The sequence below is a fragment of the Serinus canaria genome, chromosome 5, assembly GCF_022539315.1.
Source record: "Serinus canaria isolate serCan28SL12 chromosome 5, serCan2020, whole genome shotgun sequence".
Classification (NCBI taxonomy): Eukaryota; Metazoa; Chordata; class Aves; order Passeriformes; family Fringillidae; genus Serinus; species Serinus canaria.
The window spans coordinates 355,889-370,016 of record NC_066319.1 but is presented as its reverse complement, the minus strand read 5'-3'; the positions used below and the strand labels follow the sequence as shown (position 1 = coordinate 370,016).

At 39.4% G+C, this 14,128-nt stretch overlaps 1 protein-coding gene across 1 annotated transcript in view; it reads left to right on the top strand.

Moving 5' to 3' along the window:
* The window catches only part of LGR4 (leucine rich repeat containing G protein-coupled receptor 4), a 73,238-nt gene that overhangs the window by 33,308 nt on the left and 25,802 nt on the right, over positions 1–14,128 (top strand). Inside the window, exon 3 of the mRNA XM_030240713.2 lies at positions 13,105–13,176. Coding sequence (XP_030096573.2) covers positions 13,105–13,176 — 72 coding nt within the window. The remainder of the gene's footprint in view (positions 1–13,104; positions 13,177–14,128) is intronic.

Here is a 14,128-nt window from a genome sequence, read left to right as displayed (position 1 = left end):
AATTTTGGTCTCTCTTACATCCTGATAATGTAGCAGCTGCCATTACTAATGCACTTAAAATTACTCCATTTTATCTGGTTCTGAAATAATTTTGACTCAGGTCAGTACAACCGTGAAGTGCAGTTGAGTTGATTTATGCCAGATAAATTGTGTGTGATATCCATATCTCATTTCATGTTTAACATATTCTGGTTTATTCTCTCTGATTTAAGGTATTATTTTTATCTGTGATATAGTCAAGAATGCGGTATGAAGAAAAATAGGTTTTCAGATGGTGCTTTTGTGTAGTTGACAGAATTCAAGAAAGGCTCTATAGCATGAGTAGTCAGCTGGAAAAAAAAAGTGGCCTAGGAAGGCTTGGTTGGCTTCAGAATATGTACTAGCAAACATTCAATACGTGCTTTGTAATATGTGCTTCTGTATGTCTGTATGTTTTGTTAGACTAGATCTGTAACCATCTTTTTAAATTTTAATTCTTTGTAGGCATGTTTCACACAAGAAGTTGCAAAGCCCAAAAAATTCTGTTTTTCCAATTTAGATGACTGTGGGAGACTTCATTTTCTTTCCCCAATAAGTAATTTAGCAATAAAACCTAATGGGTGGGTTTTATTGTGTTACTTCATAAACCTTGGGGTGTGTCAGGAGATAAAAAGGAAGGGCAGAGCCTTCAGCCATCATCTGTTGGGCTTATGGCCTAAGAGCCATTTCCTACATGTACCTCATTGTCCCCCTAAATTCAAGGTTTTCAGTTTGAAAAAAAAACAGGCTAACATTAAGCGCAGAATTATGTGTGAACACCAAGAAGCTTTAAATCATTCTTAGCATGCTTAATTAATGTGTTAAAGTAACTTCTGGGAAAAAAAACAAAACCCAAAACAAAAACACAATTCCAGATTCCCTTGTTTGTTAAATGGGAATACAATGAAGTAAGTTCAAACAAAACAGCTTTCCTCACTAATAGAAATGACCACCAGCAGATATGACATGTTTCTGCTTTGTTCTCCCTGTTCCCTTTTCTCTATGGGACAGGGTACAAAAATATTTCATTCTTTATTTTTGCTGGTTATGAGCAGGCACAACTGAACTCTCATACTTCCTTCTGTACAACCACAATTTTTCCTATCTATGATTGTCTGAGTTTCTTCCTGGCTTTTATTTGTAGCTGAACAGATCCAAATTCTGACTGCCAGGCCCTGGCAAAGTTGCTTTTTCAGCACACAAAACTGGGAGTTAGTGTCCATGCCAAAGAAAAGTGATTTAAAGAAAAGACTTTAAGTGATGTTGGAATGTGTGCTTAAAGTAACTTTTCATTGAGAAATTCTCCCACAAATTACACTAAAGAAAATGAAAATCCCACAACATAATGGGAATGCAGTAAGTGTCCACACCAGCATGGAGGCTAGTGGGTCTCCATCAAGGAGACAGCCCCAGACACCTTTATATGCCATAGCCCTGCCACAGTCAAATGCTGTGTTCAGTTAGCCCTTAGCAGAGTTTGCTAATTAATGTTGCAAAATAGTATCACAGAATTTAATGGAATGGAAATAGGAGACAATTACAATGTATTATATAGGCAACTGAGTTACATGTATGGAGAGGATGAGATTAAAATGTTCAGTAGGGGCCATTTGAAATGTGGGTTGTCATTTCTTCAATGAAATTATTTGGTAGTCTGCTGAGGCTTCAGTGGATCATTTTCTAAATCCTAGAAAGAACACTAGTGGAAGAAGCAGAGCACCAGACATGGAAAAGCTGGCTGCTCAATTCAGAAGTACGTTCTGCATCACCAAAGAGGAAGCAACTCTGATGCTTCAATTATGCATCCCAGGCTGGTTTTGGAAGTTCTGGATTATCCAAGACACCTGCACCAGACTGACAGGTCTGACACAGATGGGAAACCAGTGGGTGCTGTGAATGGCAGTTTTGGGGCCAGGTGGAAGAGGACATCTGAAATGGCACTAAATGGCCACGTTAAGGCAACTGACTCCCCAGCAAAGAATCAAATTTGCAGGAACAATCTGGGATTTTGTAACTTTGAGGTGATGTGCTATGGACACGTTACTCCCATCACAGGTACAAGCCTGTGGGTTGGGTGTCTGTTGGGTTGAGTGGTCCATGTGCCCCATTCACAGGCTTGTCACGCGTGTCCCCGCATAGCACACTCACCAGATGGCAGTAGGACTGAGAATTGTTTATAAATGTTACACAAATTCTCCTTGTATGCGTAACTGATACCCATCTGGAAGTAATTTGCAAACTATTGGAATGTCAATGGTCAGAGTCAGGGAGAAGCAGACCACCAAGGGTTTTGCCTGAGCAGTTAATGATGTGTATTCTTCAGAAAATGCTAACATAAACATGCTGGAGCCATAAACATGATATGGAAACTAAACATTCTTGAAGAACTCGGCCAGGGTTTTCTAACCACTCCTGAAGTATTTATAGAAAGCTAGAAGAGGAAAATATAACTAGATAATGCAGTGTTTTTAGAAAGTAGAAACCATTTTCCAGTGTGAATTTTTAACTAGAATATCTGGGTTGTGTTATATTTTGATGGCCTTTTAAAAAGGTGGCAGTCCCTTCCAATATGTAAAGTTATCTAAAGTAGTTTGAAGGATTTTACGCTTTATTTGTGAATGATCTGCTAGATTAATTAAAAAGGCAGTGTCTTATTGAGGAAGGCAAAATTAAAATTATTTTTATTCTTGGCCAGTTTTCTAGTTTGTCTTCAGAAACTTGAACCACTCTAATAATGCAGAAGTATCTTTAACTTAATGACCTTTTAAGCTTTGTTTTGATTTCCAGAATGTTGTGATTTTGTTTGCCCTGTACTCATAGGCAAGATTTAAATGATCAGCTTTTAGCTGTGTGGCTGCTAGTCCATGTGAGAAGCAGAGGACTACAATCCGTTCCATGTCTGTCTGTGGGTTACTTGTGACAGAAGGATGTGATTGTCCAAAGGGGACACAGGTAATTTCCCAGCCAGTCAGCCTTGGGCAGGGCCCTGGCCTTCTCCTGCAGCGGTCAGGGAGGAGGGTGCTTTCTACTCTTGGACTGTTGGGTTTAAAAACCATATCACAACCAGTGGTGCTGCAAGGAAAGTAATCCTTCCTGAAAGCACCAACAGACAGCAGGGCTCAGTCAGCTTCCAGATGTGTACTGATACCAAGATCTGTTGTGTTTTTGTTTTTTGTTCATACATGATATGCAATAGTCTCTCTCCTGTGATGCCACCTTCAGATACAGTTTGCTTTATCAGGCAAGGGCAAAATTTTCTTATTTAATAGCTGGTTGAAAATAGTTGGGGAAATAAGTAATAAAAGGAAGAGTTAGCTCAGTAAAAGTATTCTCTTTGCTGAAACACAATGCTAATTTGCTTTCTGAGAAACGAATGAACAGTGAACAAGAGACCACACACATGCAACTAATTTTTGCAAGAAAATAAATAGTGGGACTGAGTATTTGCTATATTTAATTATATCCATGTTGATTACAAGTTTTAAGAGGTCTTGCTTAAATATCTCCAGAGTCTCTGTTCATGGCTTTTAGTTGACAAAATATATTTTAGGAACATAAAGAATAATTAAAATGTATACTAGCAGTGAAAATGAGGTGGGTTTTTACCATAAGGTTGTAATCAGGAGGTATCTGCTAGGGAGATGTCTAGGGTTATTTTTCCTCTTGACTGCAGCTGAAGATGACCACCTGGCTGAAATGACACCGCTGCTTGTTTTTGTAGTATCTGTTTCAGCGTATAATTTAGATGGTACCGTTCCTCCTAATTTCTCAGTCAGCACCAAGTGGTATCATCCTTGGACAGGGAGAGAGGGAGTATCGTGTCTTTATTTACCTGGGGTTAATGAGTAAGACATGTCTTGGATCTATGCCAATGATGGGCTGTTAGTTTAAGATGCTGTGTCTTTTCTCACCTGGCTGTGGAACACTTGATGGAAAAGCTTGCCTTGTATTTCAGTGCTAGGTCTTTCAAGAGCGATATTTTCAAGGTAGTGTGTGAATGTTGATGAAATGGTCCCATTATTTTCTCTTTCATGTATGTGAGAAATCCCAAGGTTTCTAGTTAGAAACTGGAGGTGAAGGACTTGCTTTGAGTAGAAAAGGTAAGAATGAATCTTCATGTTGTCCTGATGCCTTGTGTTAACTCACATGTGATTAAAACTGTGGTTAAACATCCTCTTGTAAAACAGGCTGGCACAAGTGGAGGCATTACTGCCCCATTGTAGGATACGCAGGGCACCGGGAATATTTCTCTGTGTGCTGTGGGATGTCCTGATCCCCAGGGGAGCACTGACTTTGACCCTCATTCACGGAGAAAGTTTCCTAGACTTCAAGACAGACTAGAATGCACAAAAGTGTGAAATAGATTATAGAGAATAGTGTAGGTGTGTCACTTGGTGAGAAATTTAGGTTTTGGGATTTTTAGTATGTTGTGGATGGAAGCAAGATGGAGTGTACAGGGTGTTGTCCTGGGTTTCTTCTTCATGCTGCTTCTTCGTTCTTCTCCAAGGGTTTGGGTGACATTTTGTAATTGGGCAGAAAAGTCTGCGTTGGGGGCTCTGTGGGATCAGTTATCGGGTTAAAAGGGAAAATAATCTGGGTGTCAATTCTTAATTGGATAGTTTAGTCTTAAAAGACCTTGTAACAAGAGATTGTTGGCCATTTTGTGCCTTCTAATGAAAAGCTGCAGAACTCAGAGTAAGAGTGGGACTCTTTTACTGATGAGAAATAATAAACACTTGAGTCTGAACGTGAACTACCCTCTCAGGCGCCTTTAATCCAGACCCAGAGAAACCTACAACTGGAACCCCCACACCCCCATCTGTCCATTCAGCCCCACCAGCAGAGTCTGAGGAACAGGCTTTGTCCAGCTGCTTTTTTACAAAGGCAGCCAGTGTAGATACCAGCTGTTGGTTCCTCAAAAAGAGCCATATGACACAGGATTGGAAGCCAATGAGTGCCCTTCATCGATCTACCAGCTCTGAATATTTGAACAGCTGCAGGAGGTGATTTCCTCAGTTGATCCAGCCTGAATTCCAAGAAGTAAAATATTAATGAAAAAAATGCCAGGGGTAGGTTTCTCGTGTGGTAGCAAGTTAAAAGCCTAACTTGACTGGCCTGCTCACATTAGAAACGCTTGCTGCCTTTTGTGCACTGGAGCTTTAGAAAGCCAGCAGCATGTTGTAACCTGCACCTTCAAATTCTAGTCAAGACGAACCTTTAGGCAAAGACTCCCAAGTAGAATTAACCACAGTCAGCTAAGATATTTTTAAACATCACTTACTTGGTCTGCATTAAATACTAAATGATGTTTCAAAACATGTTGGCCAACCTGTGTTTAATTAGTGTTTTCTTATCTCTGTGAGTCCTAAATCAGTTTGGTTCTGGATGAGTTTTAATCATGCTCATACAAGAATATTTCTGTAGCTTAGAAGGTTCTTGCTCTGCTTAACAGCTGCATGTTTTTTCCTGTTTGTGGGGATAGATGCTAGTAGGTTGAGTAAATTCCATTGTTTTCTTGGAAGATGAGGAAGTTCTTTCTTTCTAGTTTCTGTTTCTACATGTTAATTTCCAAAGTTGACATGGTTGTATATAAGGATCCCAAGACTGGTTATTCTGCTGCAAGTACTTTTAGAGGACAACAAAACCTTTTCCTTAACTGTAGTTGGGTTTTTTCAGTTTCAGTGTTCTGCTCACATGCACACACACAGAAGCTGGCTTAGCTGAATGGCCTGAAGGCTGAGCTTTGCTGTGTTACACTTCAAGACCAGTCTTACAAGCCTTATTTATTATGCTGCCTGAGTTACCAGGCTGGGGCTGTCTGAAGGTATAAACCAGATAAGAAACTTTTGGAGGCTGAACAGTAACTTTCAAAGCTCTTAAGCTGTGTTTCTCCAAGTACAGTTCTCCAAATGGTGCTCGTGCCATGCAGTCCTCCCTCCTTCTTTCAGTTTCAGAAACTGGAGTGTGGAACAAAAGGGCGGGGGTGTGTGTGTGTGTGTGAGTAATCAGGTAGCCAGTTCGAGGCCAGGGTCTCAAGAGTCATCACATGACCTCTAAAAACCTTAGACAGAAAAGGAGAAAAAACAAATCCTGTATGTTGGAGGTAATGCCTTCTCCTCTGAGAAAGTAACTGGGTATTTGCTGTCATCATAGTTTCATGTTAGGATGCTGTGTGTTACCGTGAGGAGACATGGTGATGCCATTCTTTAAGCTCCTTTCCTCCCCTCTGCTCAGATGTTTGTGTTCTTGTATTTTTTTTTTTTTGTTAGTACAGAGGTATTCCTGGCTAATTAGCCTTGGCAGATGTCCTGGCAAAGAAATAGTAACCAGACTCCTATAAAGTTCTTTTTCCTGCCCTTCTTATAGAAAAATAAAATTCTAGATGATTCTTTTAAAATATTTGTTTTATTTCAGCTGGAAAAAAGCTGACAGTCAACCTAAACTGAATCAAAGAAACATACTGAAAATTACCTCAGTTTCTCGAAGGTCATTCATTGTGAAGGTGTCTGCAGAACCTGTGTCTTGCATGTACCCAATATGTATCTCAAGTGGCTAGAAAACCAGTAACAAAAGTTTAATTGCCAAATACATGTAGACGTAACCCACGTTCCCATTTTGCAGTGACGCTTGCTAGATGCATGGTCATTCAAAGATCCCATGCCTGGATAGCCAATCAATGCCAGGACAAGAGACAAGGCTGTATGACACCAAAGCAACTTTGAGGAGTTGCTCTATTCGCAGCAGTTTTTTCACCCTCTCTTGTCTGACCATTATCATATTTCATGATCTTGGAAACCTTCTGAACATCTGGATAGCTAAAATTACAAATCTGTACTTAATGGAGTTGTTGCATCCCAGTTGATCAAAACCAAACTTGGTGGCTTTCATCTCTGTCTCTGCTGTGCAGACTAGGTAAGTGAAATGCATTATTACCTGAGTGTTGAGATGGCTATCAAGAGAAAGGTCTATCTGATCTGGCCTATGGTAAAGCAGAGTTACTACAACATAGTACAAGATGTGCAAAGGCAAATAGGAAGAGGAGAATGTATTTTATAAAATATATTCTGCATTTTGCTTTGGAGGTGAGAGGTAACAAAACTGGTTTCTGCAACAACTCAGCATTTCTGCTGCACATTAGGTGTTAACCAGTTTTCTAGATATCATGGTATTGTTGCTTATATTTACAATAAATATGTCCATGTTAAAAAATTTATGCAAACTTCTGAGGTTTTTTGCTGCAGAATACTAGTTGAGATTTCAAAGACCTCTTGTTTCAACAACTTGTAGTGTATAAGAATTGTTTGGTGTTATATTATTTCCTTTAGTGCATGTGTTGTAGTTTGTGGGTTCTAGTTCGAGGTCTTGCCCAAATACAGATACTGCTTGAAAATGAAAGGTTTAGAGCATATTTTGCATGGTTGTAAATGCTTGCTTTCCTGAAAATCCATTGTAATTTACTTTCCTGTTTTTGATAGTCCATGAAAAGCATTACCATAGAGCACATTTTATCTTCTGATAGACGCTGGTGACTCTTGCCGACAGTTTAACCATAGAACTTACGAACGAGCTTCAGACTTTTTAATCAGTCTCATTTACTTAGATATTTTAGCTTTTTAGACCAAAATGCATTTGAAAACAAGCAATTAAAGCTCAGTATAACTTTGAGAAAGCTGTAAACACTGGAAAGGGAGGGATCATGACAAGAAGTGAAGTTGGTGCAGTTTCAGTGCTGTTGTCGTTAGAGTTCTCTTTCTTCAGTCACGATGTGTCTTGGTGTAGTGCTCACAATTTTATAAATAATGGTGGAGGTTGTGTAATACTAAAAGTGCTGCAGGAAAAGGAGGAGACAAATGCATTTTCTGTTAGCAGCAGGGAAGTAAAGTATCCATTCAGTTCTGTTAAATTGGTGTGGAGGAATTTGGAGTAACCTGGAGGCAATAGATTGGCTTCCCAGCAATGCAGCAGGCTGCAGCTGACACAAGTCCCCAAGGGGCCGTTTGCTACTCCCAGATAAGCAAAGCCAGGTTTAGTCTGGAGACCCAGATTCCATTTCCCAGCTCCTCCTTTCTGCAGCTGCCCATCTGGGTAGGAGCTGTCTGCAGAGGCATGTGCCCTCACCAGGCAGGGCACCTACCCCTACACAAGGCATGCAGCAAAGCCCTGTATTTTCCTGCAAATGACTGTACCTCTCCTGTAGAGCTTTCAACCTTGATTAATAAATTGTAGCACATAAATAGGCATCATCTGTTGAGAAAAACAGAATTCCGTTCCAAAGTGGCTGCTATTTTGGCACAGATGGAAACTGAAGCTCTTTCGGATTTGAGGAAACACTTGCTGGGTATCCTGGATTAAGTTATCCAAGAGGCATTTCCAAAGGTGACTTCTTTTGAGGAAGAACTTAAAGTAAAATTCAAGTTTCTATTTGGAAAACACAGAGAACCCAGAAAAAGTGGAAGGCATGTAAAGATAACAGAATAGTTTAATGTAAGACAGCACAAAAAGTAGAGTTTGTGAAAGTACAGGTGGAGAAGCAGTGCAATATTTTCCAATGGGACGAAAATAAGTAGGTAGAAGTTGTATAGCTAAAAGTAGATGTTGGCCAGGCAGAGGAACAGTGATGGGTATGGAGGGCTCAGGCTTGACTAAACCTTGAAATAGGAGTCTTGGCTCTTACCACAAATGAGCTAATGTAGAAGTAAAAATAAGATATTTTATTATGACATGTCAGGGTTGCAGTCTGTGTCACTCTTTGAATTTGTTCTGTGTAGCCATTAAATTTTTCTCAGAGACAAGAGAGACAAAAGGTTAGGAGCATACTACCAAGAGGAAAAGAAAACGAACCCAAAATCCACAGCAAAAACATTTACTGTATGAGCATAAGACCTTCAGATGGATGGAAGGAGATGTAACTCTTTGCTCAAGTATCCTAGGGTTCACTGCCATCTGGGATGCAAGACAAGCACAGAGATTTCCAAGAGGTTTTATTGCGTCTTGTCATAATAAGAGTGATGCTTTTAATTGTTACAGGCAAAAATGTATCCTTGGAACACCCTCCCTGACTTTTGGAGCCACACCAGTGATTAACTTGGCTTGGTTAACATGCAGCTGGGTTGACAGACTCATAATTGCAAAGTTTTAATTTCCCAAAGGAGAGAAAACCATATTAGCTGCAGCTCAGTGCCAGAACCCAGGCTTGGTGTGTGCTCTGGGAATGAGACACTATGAAAGGCTAGTCTTCAGCTGCATTGCATCCTGATAATCTGTAATAACAAGGTGTCCTCCACATCTGGAGATTATTTACTGGGTCACTAAAATAATGATTAAAGGATACTGCTCACCTCTGTATGACAGGCTAGCAGAAGGATTTTGTTCTCTGTGTGTCCTGTTCTGTTTTCCTGCTATGCTGAAAAATTGAATCTGTAAATTTGAATTTGTTGAGATTTACCATTAAAACACTCAATATTTATTTTAAAAGTAAAAATAGAAGACTACAACATTCCATGCTAAGCAGTTACAAGAAAGATACCTACTGTGGCCACTGGAGAAACCGCTAAGGTTTAACTCAGATGCACTAATTCCAGCTAGAATTAATAATAATAATAATAGCTGCCATCCTTGGCGGACTCTCCAAACAAGGAGAGTCAGGATAGAGTTAGCAGAGAAACTCATGGTGAGTGTGATAAAAATTTATACTTCAGATGATGCCCGCTGCTGTGTCTGTGCCTTGAGAGGAAAGAGATAGCAAAGTTTTTTGTGGCCTTATAGTATGGCAGGGCACTTTACACTTGTCTGTTTAATACAGTTTTTTACTGTCTTTGTGGGTGAATCTGTTTTGCAGCCTGCTGCCTTTCAGAGACAGAGCTCTAAGTAATGGTGATGTACTGTGGTTCAGTGGCAGCAGGTGGATTTCAGACTAGATACCTGTAACCATTTCCACACAGAATGAGAGGAAGGATAGGCACTCAGCCCTTGATAGTGTAAATGTGGGGCTGCCTTAAGGTGCTGCTTTGTGACAATGTGAAATTGTCCCACCGTAGAGCAGGAATTTCCAGGGCTGCTCTCGAGAAGGATAGTGAGTTTTGCTGCAAGGAGATGGAAGTTGTGTCTTTTCTGTTGTGCTAGAGTTTTGGTCTTGGTAAAACTGATTTCCTTTTGCCTATTTACCATGTGTGTGAGAGAGAGAGAAACAGAGATGCTTTTAAATTATTTAATTATAAATATTTTTAAGACCTGTTGAAAGAACGTAACATGGAAAGCCTGACTGGATTATTTCAATGACAATTTATAATGCTGTACGTGTGCTATACTGTGTGCTATTTATTTTTCAGTTCTCTCTTTAAAATGAATCTGGTTGTGTAAAGAGAAGCATTTCCATCCTTCCAGCTGCTGCAAGGAAAATGTGTTGAGAGCAGTGTGTGATATACTGATCTTTGCCTGCCTGGGAGCTGCACTTGGAACCTCCTCTTGAGCAGCTCCCCAAGGCTAGGATGTGAATGATAAATGTGTTTTTGGCAAACTGATGAGAAAAGCCTGGAACACTGCCAGATAGTGGAGAAATGGAAATGTAATTGGTCACAAAGGTTGGGATTTTTCTGTTGGTTGGATGGAAAAAGGCTGAAGAAGCAGGAGCTGCCTTGAGGCTGAAGAAGCAGGAGCTCTCTTGAGGAAAGCAGAGTCCTGCTATTTGAAGTCACACAAGTCTTGCTCTGGCTCAGCTGTCATTTGTTTTCAGTGCTCTCTAGGTTGTTGTTAGTACCATTCAGGTTGAGGGAGACTGTTGAACTGTACTTAGTTCAGCTTTTTTAAAGCTAAAGTAACAATCTCCAGTCTCTTTGGGAGAGGGAGCAGATGCCTGACAGGCCTCACACAGAGCAGATTATTGGGGAGCCTTGGCAGAGGTGCTGCCAGAGCTGCCTGACACATTTACCAGGGCTGCCGCTCCTTGAATTGTGTAATATGTAATCATAGTAGTGTTTGCATGCAAAATGATGAGGTGCAACAGCCTTAGTTGAATTTTGTTTGATTTAAGGATTTGTGTCATGCTGTTTCAAACACATTTTAACAGAAATATGTTTTGCAGATTACTGGCTCTGCTGTAAAGACCCAGCATGTTTCATCAGTACTTCTTTCTGTTTATAGTGAAGTTGTAAATAAATTATTAGAAGGAAAGACATGAAATATTGCAAACCTCCCTCCACATCCCCCCAGATAAAGTTAATCAAGTTGATTTGGACAGCTACTGACAACAAAATGAATTTTAGGGGGCTGTTTAGTTGCCATCTGGAAATTTCCATTAATGTAAAAAATTCGAAGCATTTGAAAAATCATGTCCCAGCTCTGAAATTCTGAGGTTGCTTGTAGACAGGAGATTTCAAGAATAAGCATACATAGAGCCTTAATTTCCTTCTAGTTTCAGAGCTCTTTGATTATACTCAAGCATGCAGACCAACTTTTCTCAGCAGTCAGCAGATGGGGGGGGGGGTTAACATGCTTGTAGTGATGTCAGAACAATAGCAGTTGGGGGTGTGTGAAAATACCAGGACTAGAACACAAAATCCACCTTAGCAAGCAAGAGTAACACAGTTTTCTAAGAACAAGTAGGATCTTCTGCTGTCACCTTCTTGTTCATGAAGGTGTTCTTGTCCTTTTCTCCCTTGGTTTATAAATAAAACCATATGCATTTGAGAAATGGATTTAATAAAGATAACTAGCATTCTCTCTATCAGGCAGCATTTTATTAAGTCGCTAATTCTGTTGCAAGCAGATTTATGTAAGCATTAAGTGCTTTGGTAATCTCTTTAATGTAGTTAGAGAAGGAGATAAAAATGTAAAAACATTGCTATGTTCTGGCAAGCTGATCCTTTAGGTGTTACTCTTGTTATTTCCTTTGTTTGCCTCTTTGAAATAATATTTTCCCTTTGCTGTGTCTGGCTTGCTTCACAGTGCCTTGTAACAGCAGGGATGGGTTGTGATATTCTGTAACCTTTGTTAAAGCACGTTGATTGTTTTTTAATTATTAACACTTATTGGATTGTACATAGTATTTCCATGGGTGATCTCATTGCACAACCTTGTCCAGCGTTGCTTTTGCTAAGCTGGGATATGAAACCCAAGTCTAAAACCAAATACTTTGGCTGAAACTTTGGCATCTTTTGTCAGTTATGGATTACCAATTTGCATTATTGTCTTTACCCTTGATGAAATTAGAAGCTCAGCCAAGGCTGGACTGCACTGATCTGTGGGGCAGGGGAGAGGTAAAAGGTTGGAGAAAGAAAAGGAGTGGGGGAAGGGGGAACGAGCTGTTTGGCTGCTGCTTCTGCTTTCCGGCTTTGTATTCTGCAGCATCCCCCCTCTTGATTACTTTTAATATCATATTGATCTTCATAATTTGCTTTGTGTTAATGTCTAGCAGCCCAGTTTTGAAACCAGCCACATTTTGAGAGTATATGCCCCAGAATCCTGTTCCGTTTCTCCCTGGTCCAAAAGAGTTTCCTTTCTTCAAAAGTTCCTCCAAATAGCTGACCAAAAAGATGAAATATTGGCAATATTATGTCTTGGTCATATAAGCAGGTGTCCTGTCAATTGTCAGCACTGGGTGAACATACCACTTGCTTGTGAATATTGTTTTCATATTTGGGATTTTCATAGAGACTTCTGCTGCTTTGCTGTAGCATCTAGCATCTGTTTTTACTTAACTTCATACTTTCTTTCTAAACTGCTGTATAGATTAAAAATACATGGGTACCAGAGCCTGTTTCAATGGAGCAATGCTGAAAGCCAGAGGATTATGTTGGTAAATGCACTTTCAAACATAGTACCATAAGAAGGCTCTTCATCATTCCAAGATGTGCTTTTTCTAACGCGTTTGCAAAAGAATATCCACAAGGCTGAGTATTGCATCCTCATTGTTAAAAATGTGCTGTAAGAAAAATAACTGTTACAAACTTGGAAGATTGTGAATGTAGTGTAATTGAATGCAAAATGCATAATTTTGCATAAGATTTGATGTTGCAGTGATTTTCCTTGTTAGATGGTTGTAGAAGTACTGTATTTTGTGACTGAAATTATTATTGCAATTTTTTCCAGGCGACTGGCTGGCAATGACCTTACTTTTATCCATCCAAAGGCCTTGTCCGGGTTGAAAGAACTCAAAGTTCTGTAAGTAATTGGGTTTTTGAGCTTCATAGCTTGCTCTATGTTTTCTTAGTGCATAGCCAGACTATTTACTGGTAGGCTGGAGGAAATTTTTTTGCCCTCTGTCCTAAAGTAGAGCTCTCCTACTTTTTTTTTTCTCTTTACAAAGCATGCTGGATGTGGTCAAGATAAGATGACAGTGATGAACTTGACTAAACTATAATTACTGTATTTTATTAGAACACTTATTTGTTTCTGAAGTATATCTTGTAGGAGAAGAATCAGAGGAAAAATCCAGAAAAGGACATGTGAGCTTTTGTTGTTCTCACACCTTCAGCATACTCTGTCAGGTACCTGACATTATCAGGTGGTACTATACTTAGAGGTTTAATACATTTTTTGACTTATTCCCTACTGGCAATAGAAAAAATTTCTGTAGCTTGCTGCTTCTCTAAGTGAAAATGGCTTTCTATTAAAAAAAATCTTTTGTTTTTCCTTCTGAAATAAGAATTTTTATGACAGTTGTTTTTCCATAGCTAAGGATAAAAAAAGCTTTCTGTTGTTTAAGGTTTTAAAAAACTCTATTTGAAAACTGCAGCATTTCTGATGATGTAAATACTTCCAAATGCTAGCAGGGTAATAGGTAGTTAATTAAAGAGATATTTTATAAAAAATAGACCTTGAGGTTTTAAATAAAAAAAACACAGACACTATTTCCAGGGTACAGATTAGGGTGCTGCCCATTTGCAGTACTTTTTAATAAAATATGCTGTAAATTGAATGTCACATGTCAAAACTCTTGAAGACATATCCATTGCAATACTAACACTGGAGGTGCCTGAAATTCTGGCAGTTCTTGGAAAAATGTGGGACGTGGGTCTTAATTAAAAGCTGTGACTTGAATTTTTACCCCAGTATGTACCAAAACTGAGTAAGATTTTACAAGGTCATTTACATTCTCTTTATAAAAGAGCTC